Source organism: Jaculus jaculus, chromosome 9 (genome assembly GCF_020740685.1).
Source record: "Jaculus jaculus isolate mJacJac1 chromosome 9, mJacJac1.mat.Y.cur, whole genome shotgun sequence".
Taxonomy (NCBI): domain Eukaryota; kingdom Metazoa; phylum Chordata; class Mammalia; order Rodentia; family Dipodidae; genus Jaculus; species Jaculus jaculus.
The window spans coordinates 8520245-8532884 of NC_059110.1; the positions used below are offsets into that span (position 1 = coordinate 8520245).

At 47.8% G+C, this 12640-nt stretch overlaps 1 protein-coding gene across 2 annotated transcripts in view; it reads right to left on the reverse strand.

The window, feature by feature from the left end:
• The window catches only part of Tmem181 (transmembrane protein 181), a 59594-nt gene that overhangs the window by 2968 nt on the left and 43986 nt on the right, over positions 1–12640 (reverse strand). For both annotated transcript variants that reach the window (XM_045158655.1, XM_045158656.1), the window contains exons 7-13: positions 9196–9276; positions 6947–7046; positions 6248–6378; positions 5940–6031; positions 4076–4133; positions 434–536; positions 57–108 (exon numbers count right to left, since the gene is read on the reverse strand). In XM_045158655.1, coding sequence (XP_045014590.1) covers positions 57–108; positions 434–536; positions 4076–4133; positions 5940–6031; positions 6248–6378; positions 6947–7046; positions 9196–9276 — 617 coding nt within the window. The remainder of the gene's footprint in view (positions 1–56; positions 109–433; positions 537–4075; positions 4134–5939; positions 6032–6247; positions 6379–6946; positions 7047–9195; positions 9277–12640) is intronic.

Consider the following 12640-nt stretch of genomic DNA (forward strand, 5'->3'; position numbering starts at 1 on the left):
AATGGCCACTGCTTATCCCGACAGTGTGCTGCTGATGACATGCGCTTACGTCTTACCTAATAACCAGCACGACAAAGGTCAGCGCAGTCAGAAACTTCAACCTGAGATCTGAAAGAGACAGAACGACTCCCATTACTAAATTCCATCTCACCTCAGAGCTGGCAAATAAAAACAAAAGCAAGCCACCCCGGAACTGCCCTCCTTGTGGGCTTTAAGCCTGTTTTATGACAGCTGGGGAGAGCCACAGCTCAGCAGGCGAGGAGGCAGGACCAGGTGGCTCTCAGCCTTGTGGCACCAGTACCAATGGCTTCCTCCTCAAGGGCTTCCCTCCAAACGGCCAGTCCCCACCAAGGCCTGCTTGGGCTTCCTAGGAACAAAGTCTTCTTGGGGAGCAGCCCCTTGAGACTCCCACTGCCCCTGGAGTGGCGCTCACCCACATAAGGCATGTGACGGAGCTCGGAGCATGCCCGAACAATCAAGAAGAGGAGGTATAGGATATACATGGTGGCCACCACCATGAACACGATCTTCATGCCCTGGAATAAATGAGAAGGGTGCTGGAAGGAGAAGACGCCTCGGAGCACGTCTAATTCAGCACTCCACAGGCGGCGAAGCCCAGTGCGATCAGAAGCGGCCGGGAGCCCTAGGGTCACCCCCAGCCACCGCATCAGGAGGGGCTCCCCGAGGGCAGGCCGCTCCTCCCAAGGTCAACCCCCACGCACGCAGCAGTCCCTTGCTCCACTGGGTGGCAAGCAAGTGTGGCCATCCCTGAAGCCACTGCCCGAGGCCCTCGCCCTTCGAGAGCTGCCCATGAGCCTGAAGTTCTGACACTTTCTGAGCTCAGCCCCACCCAGGGTGCCGTGCCCCAGCTCCCCAGCCCCTGCCCCCTCATTCTTTCTGAGGGTTAGATCTTGGACCAGTGTTCTCCCCGGCCCAGAGGCCTCTCAGGCTGTGCTCTTGTAGGGAGGCACACTTCAGGGGGGGCTCAATGACCCTCGCCGTACAGAAATGTAGAGGCTTGTGGCGCTCGCCTGCTGAAGCTCAGGTAAGGGGGATGGTTACATGGTTTTCTAGTGCTTTTTTGGTTTGGTTTTTTTTTTTTTTGTTTGTTTTTTTGAGGTACAGTCTTGCTCTAGCCCAGGCTGACCTAGAATTCACTATGTAGTCTCAGGGTGATCTCGAACTAACAGCGATCCTCCTACCTCTGCCTCCCTAGTGCTGGGATTAAAGACGTGCGCCACCACGCCCGGCTCCCGGGTACAGTCTTGATTCTGCTGACGCATGGCAACTCACTACCCATCCCCCTCTCTCTAATTCCATCTCCCACCAAGAAGCACATGGTGGGGCTGGAGAGATGGTTCAGCATCTACAGACACGTGTGTAATGCCTGGTGGCCCAGGTTCGATTCCCTAGTACCCATGCAAAGCCAAATGCACAGAGTAGCACATGTTCTAGGGTTGGTTTGCAGTGGCAAGACCCTGGTATGTACTCATTCTCTTTTATTTGACAGAGAAACAGAGAGAAAGAGGCAGATAGAGAGAATGAGAATGGGCGCGTCAGGACCTCCAGCTGCTGCAAACAACTCCAGACACATGCACCACCTTGTACATCTGTCCTACGTGGGTCCTGGGGAAATCGAACCTGGGTCCTTTGGCTTTGCAGCAAGTGTGTTAACCACTAAGCAATTTCTGCAGTCCCCAAATACTTTTTTTTTTTTTTTTTTTTTTTTTTACAAAAGAAGGACAAATGTCACCATTCCACAAGCTCTGCAAAGCTGCCTGAGAAACGCTGCATGTCAGTCAAGCCAGCATGGAGCACAGCTGCCCCAGCCACACCTCCAGCGGTGCCCAGGAAGGCTGCCCGGGCACCTGGGGGTGGACACAGCACTAGCAACTAGGTCTGATGTGTGAACTACAATGCTGGGCCATGGTTCGAAGAGAATAAAGAATGTCAGGGCAGTGGCACAGGTCACTCCCCAGGCATGACCCACGTGACCTCACTTGTCTGTGGTGCCCCCTGGCCACACCACTGACTCAGAAAAACCTTTAAAGATTAACACACATGGAAATTTCTCTGCACCAGCCTAAGCTGACAGCCCTCCTGAGGCCCGGCACTTCCTTCACAAACCAAACATCGGGAGCCAAACAGTTTTAAGTTTCTTTCTTATATTACTCAATCACTTTTACAAAATCTTACAACCTTGAACTTTCTTATTCTTTATTTTTTTAAAAAATATTTATTTATGAGAGAGAGAATAGGCATGTTTATTGCTGCTCTATTCACAATAGCTAGGAAATGGAACCAGCCTAGATGTCCATCCACAGATGAATGGATAATAAAGATGTGGTACATCTACACAACGGAGTTCTATTCAGAGGTAAAGAAAAATGAGACTATAAAATTTGTAGGGAAATGTATGGATCTGGAAAGGATTATACTGAGTGAGGTAACCCAGGCCCAGAAAGCCAAACATGGCATGTTCTCTCTTATATGTGGATCCCAGCTACAAATGTATAGACTTGTGTGTGATCTGGAACCAATAATCAGTAGCAGAGGCCCATAAGCTAGAAAAAGGCTATAAGGGAGGGAGGAGAGGAAAGGTCTTACGAGGATAATATTGTATATACTAAGCGAGGTCAGGGAAAGAGAAAGATGGGGGGGAGGGTCAATCAAAATTCAAGATATTCTGAATAAGACACATGAAAATCTACTTTTTCAAATAATGGCACATCCAGAAGCCACAGATTGTTACTAGAAAATTTTCAGTGCCTGTGATGGGGTACCTCTCAGTGAGTCATTGGCCAGGGAGGTCTATGTTGCCTCCAAAACATTACAGGCTATTGCCAAAGGCCCTTGGTTCCCCATGAGAAGGAGATGGTAACACCCTATTGCTGAAGACGTCACATGCTTGAGTGGCAAAGTCACTGTGAAATCAAGTTGGTTCTGAGCAGCAAACCTTCTTCCTGTTGCCCAACAAACTGAAAGCTAGAAAAAGCTGCACTGTATGCAGCATTATCAGAGACAGAAGTCATCAGCAGTGAAAACAGTAGACACTGGAAACCTCAAGTTTGGCCAGACAAGCCAAATGTCTGATCGAGTGCAATAGTGGCATGTCTGCTCTGGGGGAAACCAACTGCTCTCTAATTGGCCTGAAGGCTCACTCCATGGGAGGGAATACGTGCCTGGTACTGAAAACCTAATCAAAAGCGTATGGCTGGGGAGGTCATGAACCTTAGGGGTATAAAGCCTGCTCCTGTCTGGATAAATGCATATATCACTCTCACCAAATTGCCCTGAAATCACTACATTTAATGTTCACACTCGTATATTAATGCTACTCTCACTTCTGGTTAGAGAAGCTTCTCTTTTCAGATGGCGATGACCACTGGGATAGCCCAAAAGGCAACACAGTGATGAGAAGAAGTGACGGAGGAGTGTCCAGCACTGAAACATCTCACACCCTCTAAGACTCAGGGTTCATTGTGGAAGAGGTGATGGAAAGAATGTAAGAGGCAAAGGAAGGGTACCACTCCCTACATACAACTGTCCAGACAGAATTTGGCCTTGATATCTAAGACCTTGCAATGTCTAGCAACACCCACACAAGACCCTCATAATAGGAGAAAAAGATGATGACATCAAATTAAAAGAGAAACTAATAGACAGAGGGAGGGGATATGACGGAAAGCAGAGCTACGAAGGAGAAAGTGGGGGAGGGGAGGAGAGGGAATGAAAATATTATGGTTTGTTGTCTGTAAGTATAGAAGTTGTCAATAAAAATTAGTTATTTATGAGAGAGAGAATGGGCACACCAGGGCCTCTAGCCACTGCAAATGAACATGCACCACCATCTGGCTTACATGAGTTCTGGGGAATCAAACCTGGGTCCTTAGGCTTTGCAGGCAAGTGCCTTAACCGCTAAGCCATCTCTTCAGACCCCCAACCTTGAACTTTCTATGGTCCTTCCCAAACAGCCAGTTAGAAGCTTGTATAAACAGCACAAGGTAAGTTACAAAATTCAGTCATTTCATAAAACAAGATTAAAACAGCCCAAGGTTTCATTAACAGCACTTACCTGAAAATTTCCAGTGTCAACTCGATACTGGTACATTGGATCATGTAATTCGTTAACTCTAAAAAGATGGTGTTAAAAAGATGTGTTAACAATGAGGGCTGAGGAGCTAGCTCAGCAGTTAATGTGCTTGCTAGCAAAGCCAAAGGACTCAGGTTTGATTCCCCAGTACCCATGTAAGCCAGATATCCAAGGTGGCACATGTGTCTAGAGTTCATTTGCAGTGGCCAGAGACCTTGGCATGCCCATTCTCTCCGTACATGCTTCTGTCTCTGTCTCTCTCTCAAATAAATAAATAAATAAATAAATTATATACACACACACACACACACACACACACACACACACATTAGTGATGGGGTCTGGGAAGATGGCTCAGTAGTTAAAAGCATGTGCTTGCAAAGCTTGCCAGCCCGGGTTCAATTCCCAAGCCACCCATATAAGCTGGATGCAAAAAGTGGTACAAGTGTCTGATGTTCTTTTACAGCAGCAAGAGGCCCTGGTGCATCCCCCCTCCCCAACCCACCACACACACACACAAATGAATTAAGCCAGGTGTGGTGGCGCACACCTTTAATCCCAGCACTCGGGAGGCAGTGGTAGGAGGATCACCATGAGTTCGAGGCCACCCTGAGAACACAGAGTGATTTCCAGGTCAGCCTGGGGCTCGAGTGAGATCCAAAAAGCAAAAATACAAAAGCTCACTTTATCTTGTACTTTTGTGTCACTTGGGTTTCTTTTTTCATTTTGTTCTTTTCTTGTTAACATTGAGTATTTGCTACCAACAGTGAAGGAATTTTAAAGCAATCCTCAATTTCATGTTTTACACTGACAAGGCAGCCAACACTGCTAAGTGTCTGTGCTCATCAGCATGGTAAAAAGTTGTGCTTTTTTTTCTTCTTACAAAAATCACATGCTATTTGTATTGAAAGTTGAGGAGCTGTTTTTTTTTTTTAATTTTTCATTTATTTATTTGAGAGTGACAGACACAGAGAGAAAGACAGAGAGAGAGAGAGAGAATGGGCACACCAGGGCCTCCAGCCTCTGCAAACGAACTCCAGATGCGTGCGCCCCCTTGTGCATCTGGCTAACATGGGACCTGGGGAACTGAGCCTCGAACCGGGGTCCTTAGGCTTCACAGGCCAGCGCTTAACCGCTAAGCCATCTCTCCAGCCCGAGGAGCTGTTTTTGATGGCACACCTGGGCACCATCAAAGAAAAAAGTGAAGACACAAAGAAAGCAAAAAAAAAGAAAAGAAAAAAGCACGTAAATATAAACTTGCATGAGGGCTGTTTTCAAGTGAACACGGGCAGTTAGCTGGCCAGCAGGCCGGAGCAGGGAACAGAAATGCAGCTGGTGCCACCGTGATGCCTAGGACGTGAGTGAGGCCCCGCGCCACACGAGGCAGGGAGCTGCTCCAAGGACAGTCCTCTGGGGACTCGGGCTGCGACACACAGCTTCTGTAGTGGTGCCATTTGATAGAAGGACAGCAACCAAGTCAGGATAAACCTTGAAGCCTGCGCCAGGACTGGAACGTCCAAAGAAGCAAGCAAGAGGGGAACCCCAAAGCTCTGTGGGACAGTGCTGAGCACCATCCCCAAAACAAAAGAAGTCCCGTCTCTCTCTCTCTGGAGAAGACGTCTAAAGTGGCACGTCTTCCTCATTTTCCATGTCAGACCAACAGACTGGTATGTTTAGTACCAGGCACCCAGGCAAAGCCGAATTCCTTCGTGGTCTGACTGTGTGTGCAATGTGAAGGGCCGATTTCCCCCTGGGTGAGCTGGCAGTGCAGTGAGATCTGGGCCTGTTACCCGTCACTGTCAATGCTCTTTGGGACTGGCATCTCACACCGTGTGGAATTACTCACGTTTGCCATATTCCCAGCGTAACAGAAGCCAGCCACAATAGTCCAACAATGAAGAATTTAGGCAAATAGAAAGTTAAACACTTTCTTTCTCCCTAAAAAACAAAACAAAAAGTTAATACAGACAACAAAATGTGTAACCCTCACAGAGCAGAGCACCCTGGACCCCTGCACCCACACCATTTCTACGTACAATGCCCCCCGCCGTGCAGTCTGGGGGGGGGGGGCGGGGAAGATTTCTGCAGCTTTGACCACCTTGAAGGATTACGGCCAACCTTTGCAAGTGAAGGCAGGTCTTTCTGCCAGCTTACCTGGACCCGTATCCCATGATACACACACAGCCAGAAGAGCAGGAGGGCACACAGGAACAGAGACTGGAAAAGGTCATCTAGCATCCCTGGGAACCAGCTGTTTACCAGGAAGGAGAGGGGGAAGAATGGGTCTGGGAGGCGGAAGACAGAAATACTGGTAAGAACACGGCTGGCCAGCACGCAGCACAGAGTCCCCAAGCCCCCGCGGAGCTCAGAGCATGGGCCCGTGTTTGCTCCGCTCAGAGCCGAAGGACAGGTAGTGAACCAAAGGCTATTTTGTTTTCCAAATGCCCAAAAGCCGTGGAACAGATTGCTGCACTCATCACGAGGGAGAGCTGCCTGCACCAGCTACTCCCGTGGGCCTGGGAATTCCCAGCGCTGCAGTTCAGGAAGCAAATGCTTTTTGGAACAGGGACAGAGGAAGAGAAAGCCATATGGGCACCTCAGCCAAGTTCCAGGACTGCTGCGCCTGTAGCTCGTCCAAGTTCTAACTACAGAAGCAGTCCTTGTTGACGAAGGATCCGGGCACCTGCCGTGGCCTGTGCAACACGGCACCTGGGGAGGGCGAGTGTGCCCGCACACGATCCTCGAGGGGCTCCCTGCAGGCTCTTCGGGGGACTGGGATCAGGCCACCTCCAGGATGCCTGCCAGCTCTCTGAGTCTGAGAGAGGCAAGGTCCAAGATGCAAATGGCACTTACCGTTGTACAGCAGAAGCAGCGGCAGGAGGACAGACATCCACTTCTGCTCGATGCCCCAGTCTCGCATGGAAAACTTGCGCAGGGAATGAGCGAACAGGCACTGCAGAGGAAACGGGCCCCGTGACTGCCCGCTCACCGCCCGGCTCCCCAGCAGGGTGGGTCTCAGTGCCAGCAGAGTCTGCCAGGTCATGCCCCGGTTCAAATGCTACTGATGTGCCAGGGGTAACTGAGGTGAAATGTGTCACTGTGGCACTGGGGCCACAGGTGAAAAGGGTCACAAGCTGTTCCCACGGGGGCCATCAATTCTCTGCAAGCAGAGCCCCATTCCTCTCGCCTCCACCTGAGCTTGGTCAAGCCTGCTCCCACACGGCGACTCGCAGTGGTCCCTGGAACACAGGCACATCTGTGGCCACTACAGCAGGCCATCCTGGTTTCCAGGAGGCCATCTGTGACACATGGCACCAGCTTCTAAGGAAGGTACTGGGGTCCTCAAGGAATGGCGCTCATACCTACGGTCAGAGCTGAGTTTATTTTTAAGCACTTTCTTGGAGTGTGTGGAGTCGGGGAGGGGGGATTTCTTTTAAAAACATTTTATTATTATTTATTTACTTGAGGGAGAGAGACAGAATGGGCGCACCAGGGCCTCTAGCCACTGCAAACCAACTCCAGACGCATGTGCTGCCTTGTGCCTCTGGCTTACATGGGTTCTGGGGAATCAAACCTGGGTCCTTAGGCTTCTCAGGCAAGGGCCTTAGCCACTAAGTCATCTTTCCAGCCCGCACAAAAATGTCCTTAAGCCGGGCGTGGTGATGCACGCCTTTAATCCCAGCACTCCAGAAGCAGAGGTAGGAGGATCGCTGTGAGTTCAAGGCCACCCTAAGACTACATAGTGAATTCCAGGTCAGCCTGAACTAGAGTGAGACCCTACCTCAAAAACAACATCAACAATAACAAAGTCTTTAAACAGCTTCAAAACACTATATAACTTGTGACATTTAGGTCTGGGTTTTTAAGTGTGTGTGTGTGTGTGTGTGTGTGTGTGTGTGTGTGTGTGTGTGTTCTGCTGTAATTTCCTGGGCTACCTGGATTTCCTGGCCTGTGGTCATTTTCCCTGGTCCAGGTTATCTGATGAGGCTGAGGCCCATTTCCCTTTTAGGAGTGTACTCAGGACTGCAAGTACCAGTTTTTGAGCACCAGGAGAATCCAGGCACCAGGAAGTCCCCAAAATAGTAAGGATTTCTCTCCATCCAAGTGCTAACCAGGTCTGACCCTGCTTAGTTTCAGAGATCAGACGAGATCGGGTATGTTCAGGGTGGTATGCCCGTGGACATCAGTGAGGATTTCTGAGGCCAACTATGACGCCAGTGGCCCACTTCACTTAGAAGGATTCTCCAAGGCCCCAGGCTTGGCATGGGTACCAAAGCCCAGCTCCTGGCTGATTCAAAGGTCTGTGCCCCTACCTCCAACCACACTTCGCATCACATACCCACGACCTGCTCTACACAGTGGGTCTGCAAAGCCCTAAGAGGTTTCTAGCTGGTAGCAAGAGGGCTTCCACTGTGAAGACTAAACATATCTCCTGAATGTCATACCCTTCCTACTCAGCAGCTGGCGAGGGCAGAATGCCACCTTCAGATGGCAACCAGCCACTAAACACAGCACACTTCTGTCTCTAATTTCCAGAAGTCTGTCTCCACAGCCTGGCTCTCTGGGGGCACCCTTCTGTCTCTATGGGTAAACATTTTCCTCAAAGTGATAATGTGCATGTAGATATAACCCTTAGATGCTAAGGAGCCAAAAGATTGCATCTGCAGAATCGTTTCTCTGTGCTACTCCTAAGTCCAAAAACAGAAAGTCCCGGTAGAATGTTCCAAAGATAAAACCCAAGGGAGTGCTGGATCTGCACCCAGATCCTAAATAATGCAGAATCCCTTCCATGCAGACCAAATGGCATTCCTCACTGCACAGTGGTGAGCACTTCCAAACCCGGAGATCTTCAGCGATTTTCAGCCTGCACAGGCTAAATGACACCATAACATGCTTGTGAGACCACAGCAGTTTGGTGGACACAGACTGTTGCGTTATATTGGGCCAGTCCAGCAGAGGGCGTGTCTCAAGTGTGGATAACCACTAACAACACCCCGCCCCCACCCTTCCACCCCCCATGCCTGCTCTCCGATTATCCCAAGTGCACAGATGGTCTTGCCCTGGTTGACTTGGTTACAATATGTCAGGAGAATGGTACTCACGGTAACAATGAAGGTAAGTACCACGAAGACAAAGCGGAACCAAATTTCCAACTGGGAAAATGCAGGGTTATAAGTCTTCCACTGAAATGGAAAGTAGAGGAAATGCATCAGACTGCTGATTAACAGTCACCTCCAAGGTGAGGGGATAAGTAATTTACTAAGTGTTTCCTTATAGCATTGCAACTTTTTGTTTGTTTGTTTGTTCGGGGTAGGGTCTCACTCTAGCTCAGGCTGACCTAGAATTCACTATGGAGTCTCAGGGTGGCCTTGCACTCATGGCAATCCTCCTACTTCTGCCTCCTGAGTGTTGGGATTAAAGGTGTGCGCCACCATGCCCAGCTTACTGCAAAATTTTAACACTTAATAGTTTCTACTTCTATTTAAAGAAAACAGATGTAAAAATGTTAATTACCAAGAACTGAAAATAGTTTTAAATGGTGGATCCAGAAGAGAAATTACTTTATAACCATAAAGTCATTTGGATTTTAAATCTCATCTCAAAAGCCATTCTTGTCAATTTCTTCATAAAAAAATAAAAGTCATACTAGAGGCTGGGAGGTGGCTCAGTGGCTAGGAAGGCTTACATCACAAACAAGAGGGCTTGAGAATGCTTGAGTTCAATTCCCTAGCACCTATGTAAACACCTGAGTGTGGCCACATACGTCTGTGGAGAGCAGAGACCAGAGAATTGCTGGGGTTAGCAAAAATGGCAAGATCAGTGAGCAGTGAGAGACTCCACCTCAAGGAAACACATAGACAAGCAAAGAAAAGTAAAGCTACCTGGCATTCTCCTGGTCTCCAGGTATACACACACATACACATACACACACACGCACACAGCATATGTATCTGTACATACATGTGCATAAGCCACATACACATCCTCTCTCTCTCTACCCCTTTCCCTTTTCCTCCCTTCTTGCTTGCAAATAACCTTTTTAAAAAAAAAATTTATTTACGTATTTATTTGAGAGACCCTCAGACAGAATGGGCATGCCAGGGCCTCCAGCCACTGCAAATGAACTCCAGATGCACATACCACCTTATACATCTGTTTTATGTGAGTCCTGGGGAACCGAATTTTGGTCCTTGGTTTTGTAGGCAAGCAACTTAATGGCTAAGCTAACCTTCCAGCCCAAATAAAAATTTTTTGCTGTTGTTGGGTTATTTTGTGTGTATGTGTGTGTTTTGGAGGTAGAGTTTCACTCTAGTCCAGACTGACCTGGAATTCACTATGTAGTTTCAGGCTGGCCTCGAACTCATAGTGATCCTCCTACCTCAGCTTCCTGAGTGCTGGGATTAAAGGCATGTGCCCACCACACCCGGCTCCAAATAAACATTTTTTTTTAAAAGCAGGAAAATATGAACCATCATGAGGAGAGAAACCCCTAACCAATCAAAACCAACCCAGAAACCACACATGACTGGACCAGTAGACAAGGCTAAGGATGATAGAGGAAAGTCGGCTTGTTCTGTGGCGACATGGGCATTACAGAGACAGTCACTATGAAGACATGGCATGGACACTTGTGAAAGGAGAAGGGAAAGCCAACAAAAGAGAAGCAAAGTACCAGTGATGCAACAACCTCGCGTGGCCTCAGACACATGCTTGGAGTCTTTGAACTGGGAGCAGAGGGTTGTCGAAAAAATATTTGGCCTTTTTTTTTTTTTTTTTTTTTTAGTTCAGTGAAAGCAATGAACTCACAATGCTAAGAAATAAAGATAAGGAAAATAGATTTCCTGTCAGAAAAATGCAAACCAGAAGATAGTGAGGAACATTTTCAAAACATTACAAATTAGAACAATGCAAGGCTGCTACACACCTGTTGGAACAGCCAGAATGTAAAAGACTGACAGGGACATGAAGCAACAGAAACACTCATAGAAAACAGGTGTTCACAGTGGCTTCCCTCGTCAGAGCCCCAAACTGGAAACAATTCAAATGCCTACAAACAGGTGAATGGATGAACAACATTTATTATATCCACAAGTGACTTAAGAACAGAAAGAAATGTACAGATATACCCAATATCATCACGCAATCTCAAAATAATTTTGCCAAAAAACCCTCCAGCATATTGAACAAGTACACATTGTGTTACTCTACCTAAATGCTTACAAAATGTAAGTGGGTCGTAATGAAAGACTGGGGGTTGCTCAGGATGGAGAAATGATAAGAGAAAGGGGGAGGGGATGTCTGGGTGATGGGTGGTGACCAGCATGCTTGGTATGTTGACTAGAGAATAGTTTCCCAGGTCAGAATGGGTCAGACTTTGGGTTTTAGATATGTACACCTCTCTCTCTATCAATATACCTCAATAAAGTTACTGAGCAAAACCCCACATGTGATCATTGATGTTGGTGGAGATCGCAGAAGACGCATGGAAATCCTGAAGTCAGAGACTTGATAAGTTCAAATTCCAGCACCTCCATTCTCCAGCTGGCAAATGATATAATCTTTCCATTTCAGTTTTCTCCTCCATACGAAGGGGGCACTGTTACCTACTCAAAATTGTAGGTAGAGGCCCTGGTGTGCCCATTCTCTCTCCTTCCCTCTTTTTGTCTCTCTCTTATAAATAAATAAAAATGGCTGGGCATGGTGGTACACACCTTTAATCCCAGCACTTGGGAAGCAGAGGTAGGAGGATCACCATGAGTTCAAGGCCACCCTGAGACGACATAGTGAGTTCCAGGTAAGCCTGGGCTAGAGCAAGACCCTGCCTCAAAAGCCAAAAATAAATAAATAGATATAAATAAATAAAAATAAAAAATATTTGAAAAAAAAAGAAAATAATTCACTTTGACAAAACTGAAAATGCCTTATTCTTAAGAACAAGGGATAAAATGTGTACTGTTTTTAAAGCAGGTGGTCAGGGAGGAAGGTGGGGAACTAGGAAGGAGAACATTAACTCTGCTCTGGCTTTCCAGCAGGCCCAAGCAGCCAGCTGAGCACCAGGCACACAGGGAGCCTTCCACCTCTTGCCAGGCCCAGAGCACACCCGTCCTCCTGGTGGGAGACAGCGGTGGTTGAGAATCATCTGTGTGTCTTGAGCACATCCAGCCTAAATGGGACCCAGTGACGTCAAGATGACGTCACGTCTTCCCTCAAGTTGACCAGAAGGAAGGAAAGGAATGAATGCCGAAGCTCAGGCAGGCCCCACCCTCCACCAGACACCAGACACCAGCCATGCCAGGGCTAGGAGGAAGGAAGGTCACTGAGTTCTCTTGGCAACAGCTGGTGTCTGAATGCATGATGAGATAGGCCAGTCTAGGGACATTTCTAGACACTGGATGGAACTGAATACTATGGAAATAGCTATGAAGTTGGATGGTTGGTTTTGGAGCTTATTTAACCTCCAAGCAAAAAGTATTTTGAAATTAAAAAGTAAAGTAAGAGGAAGTAAATAAGCAATACAGATCCCAGGAAAACCAAGGCTTTTTTTAA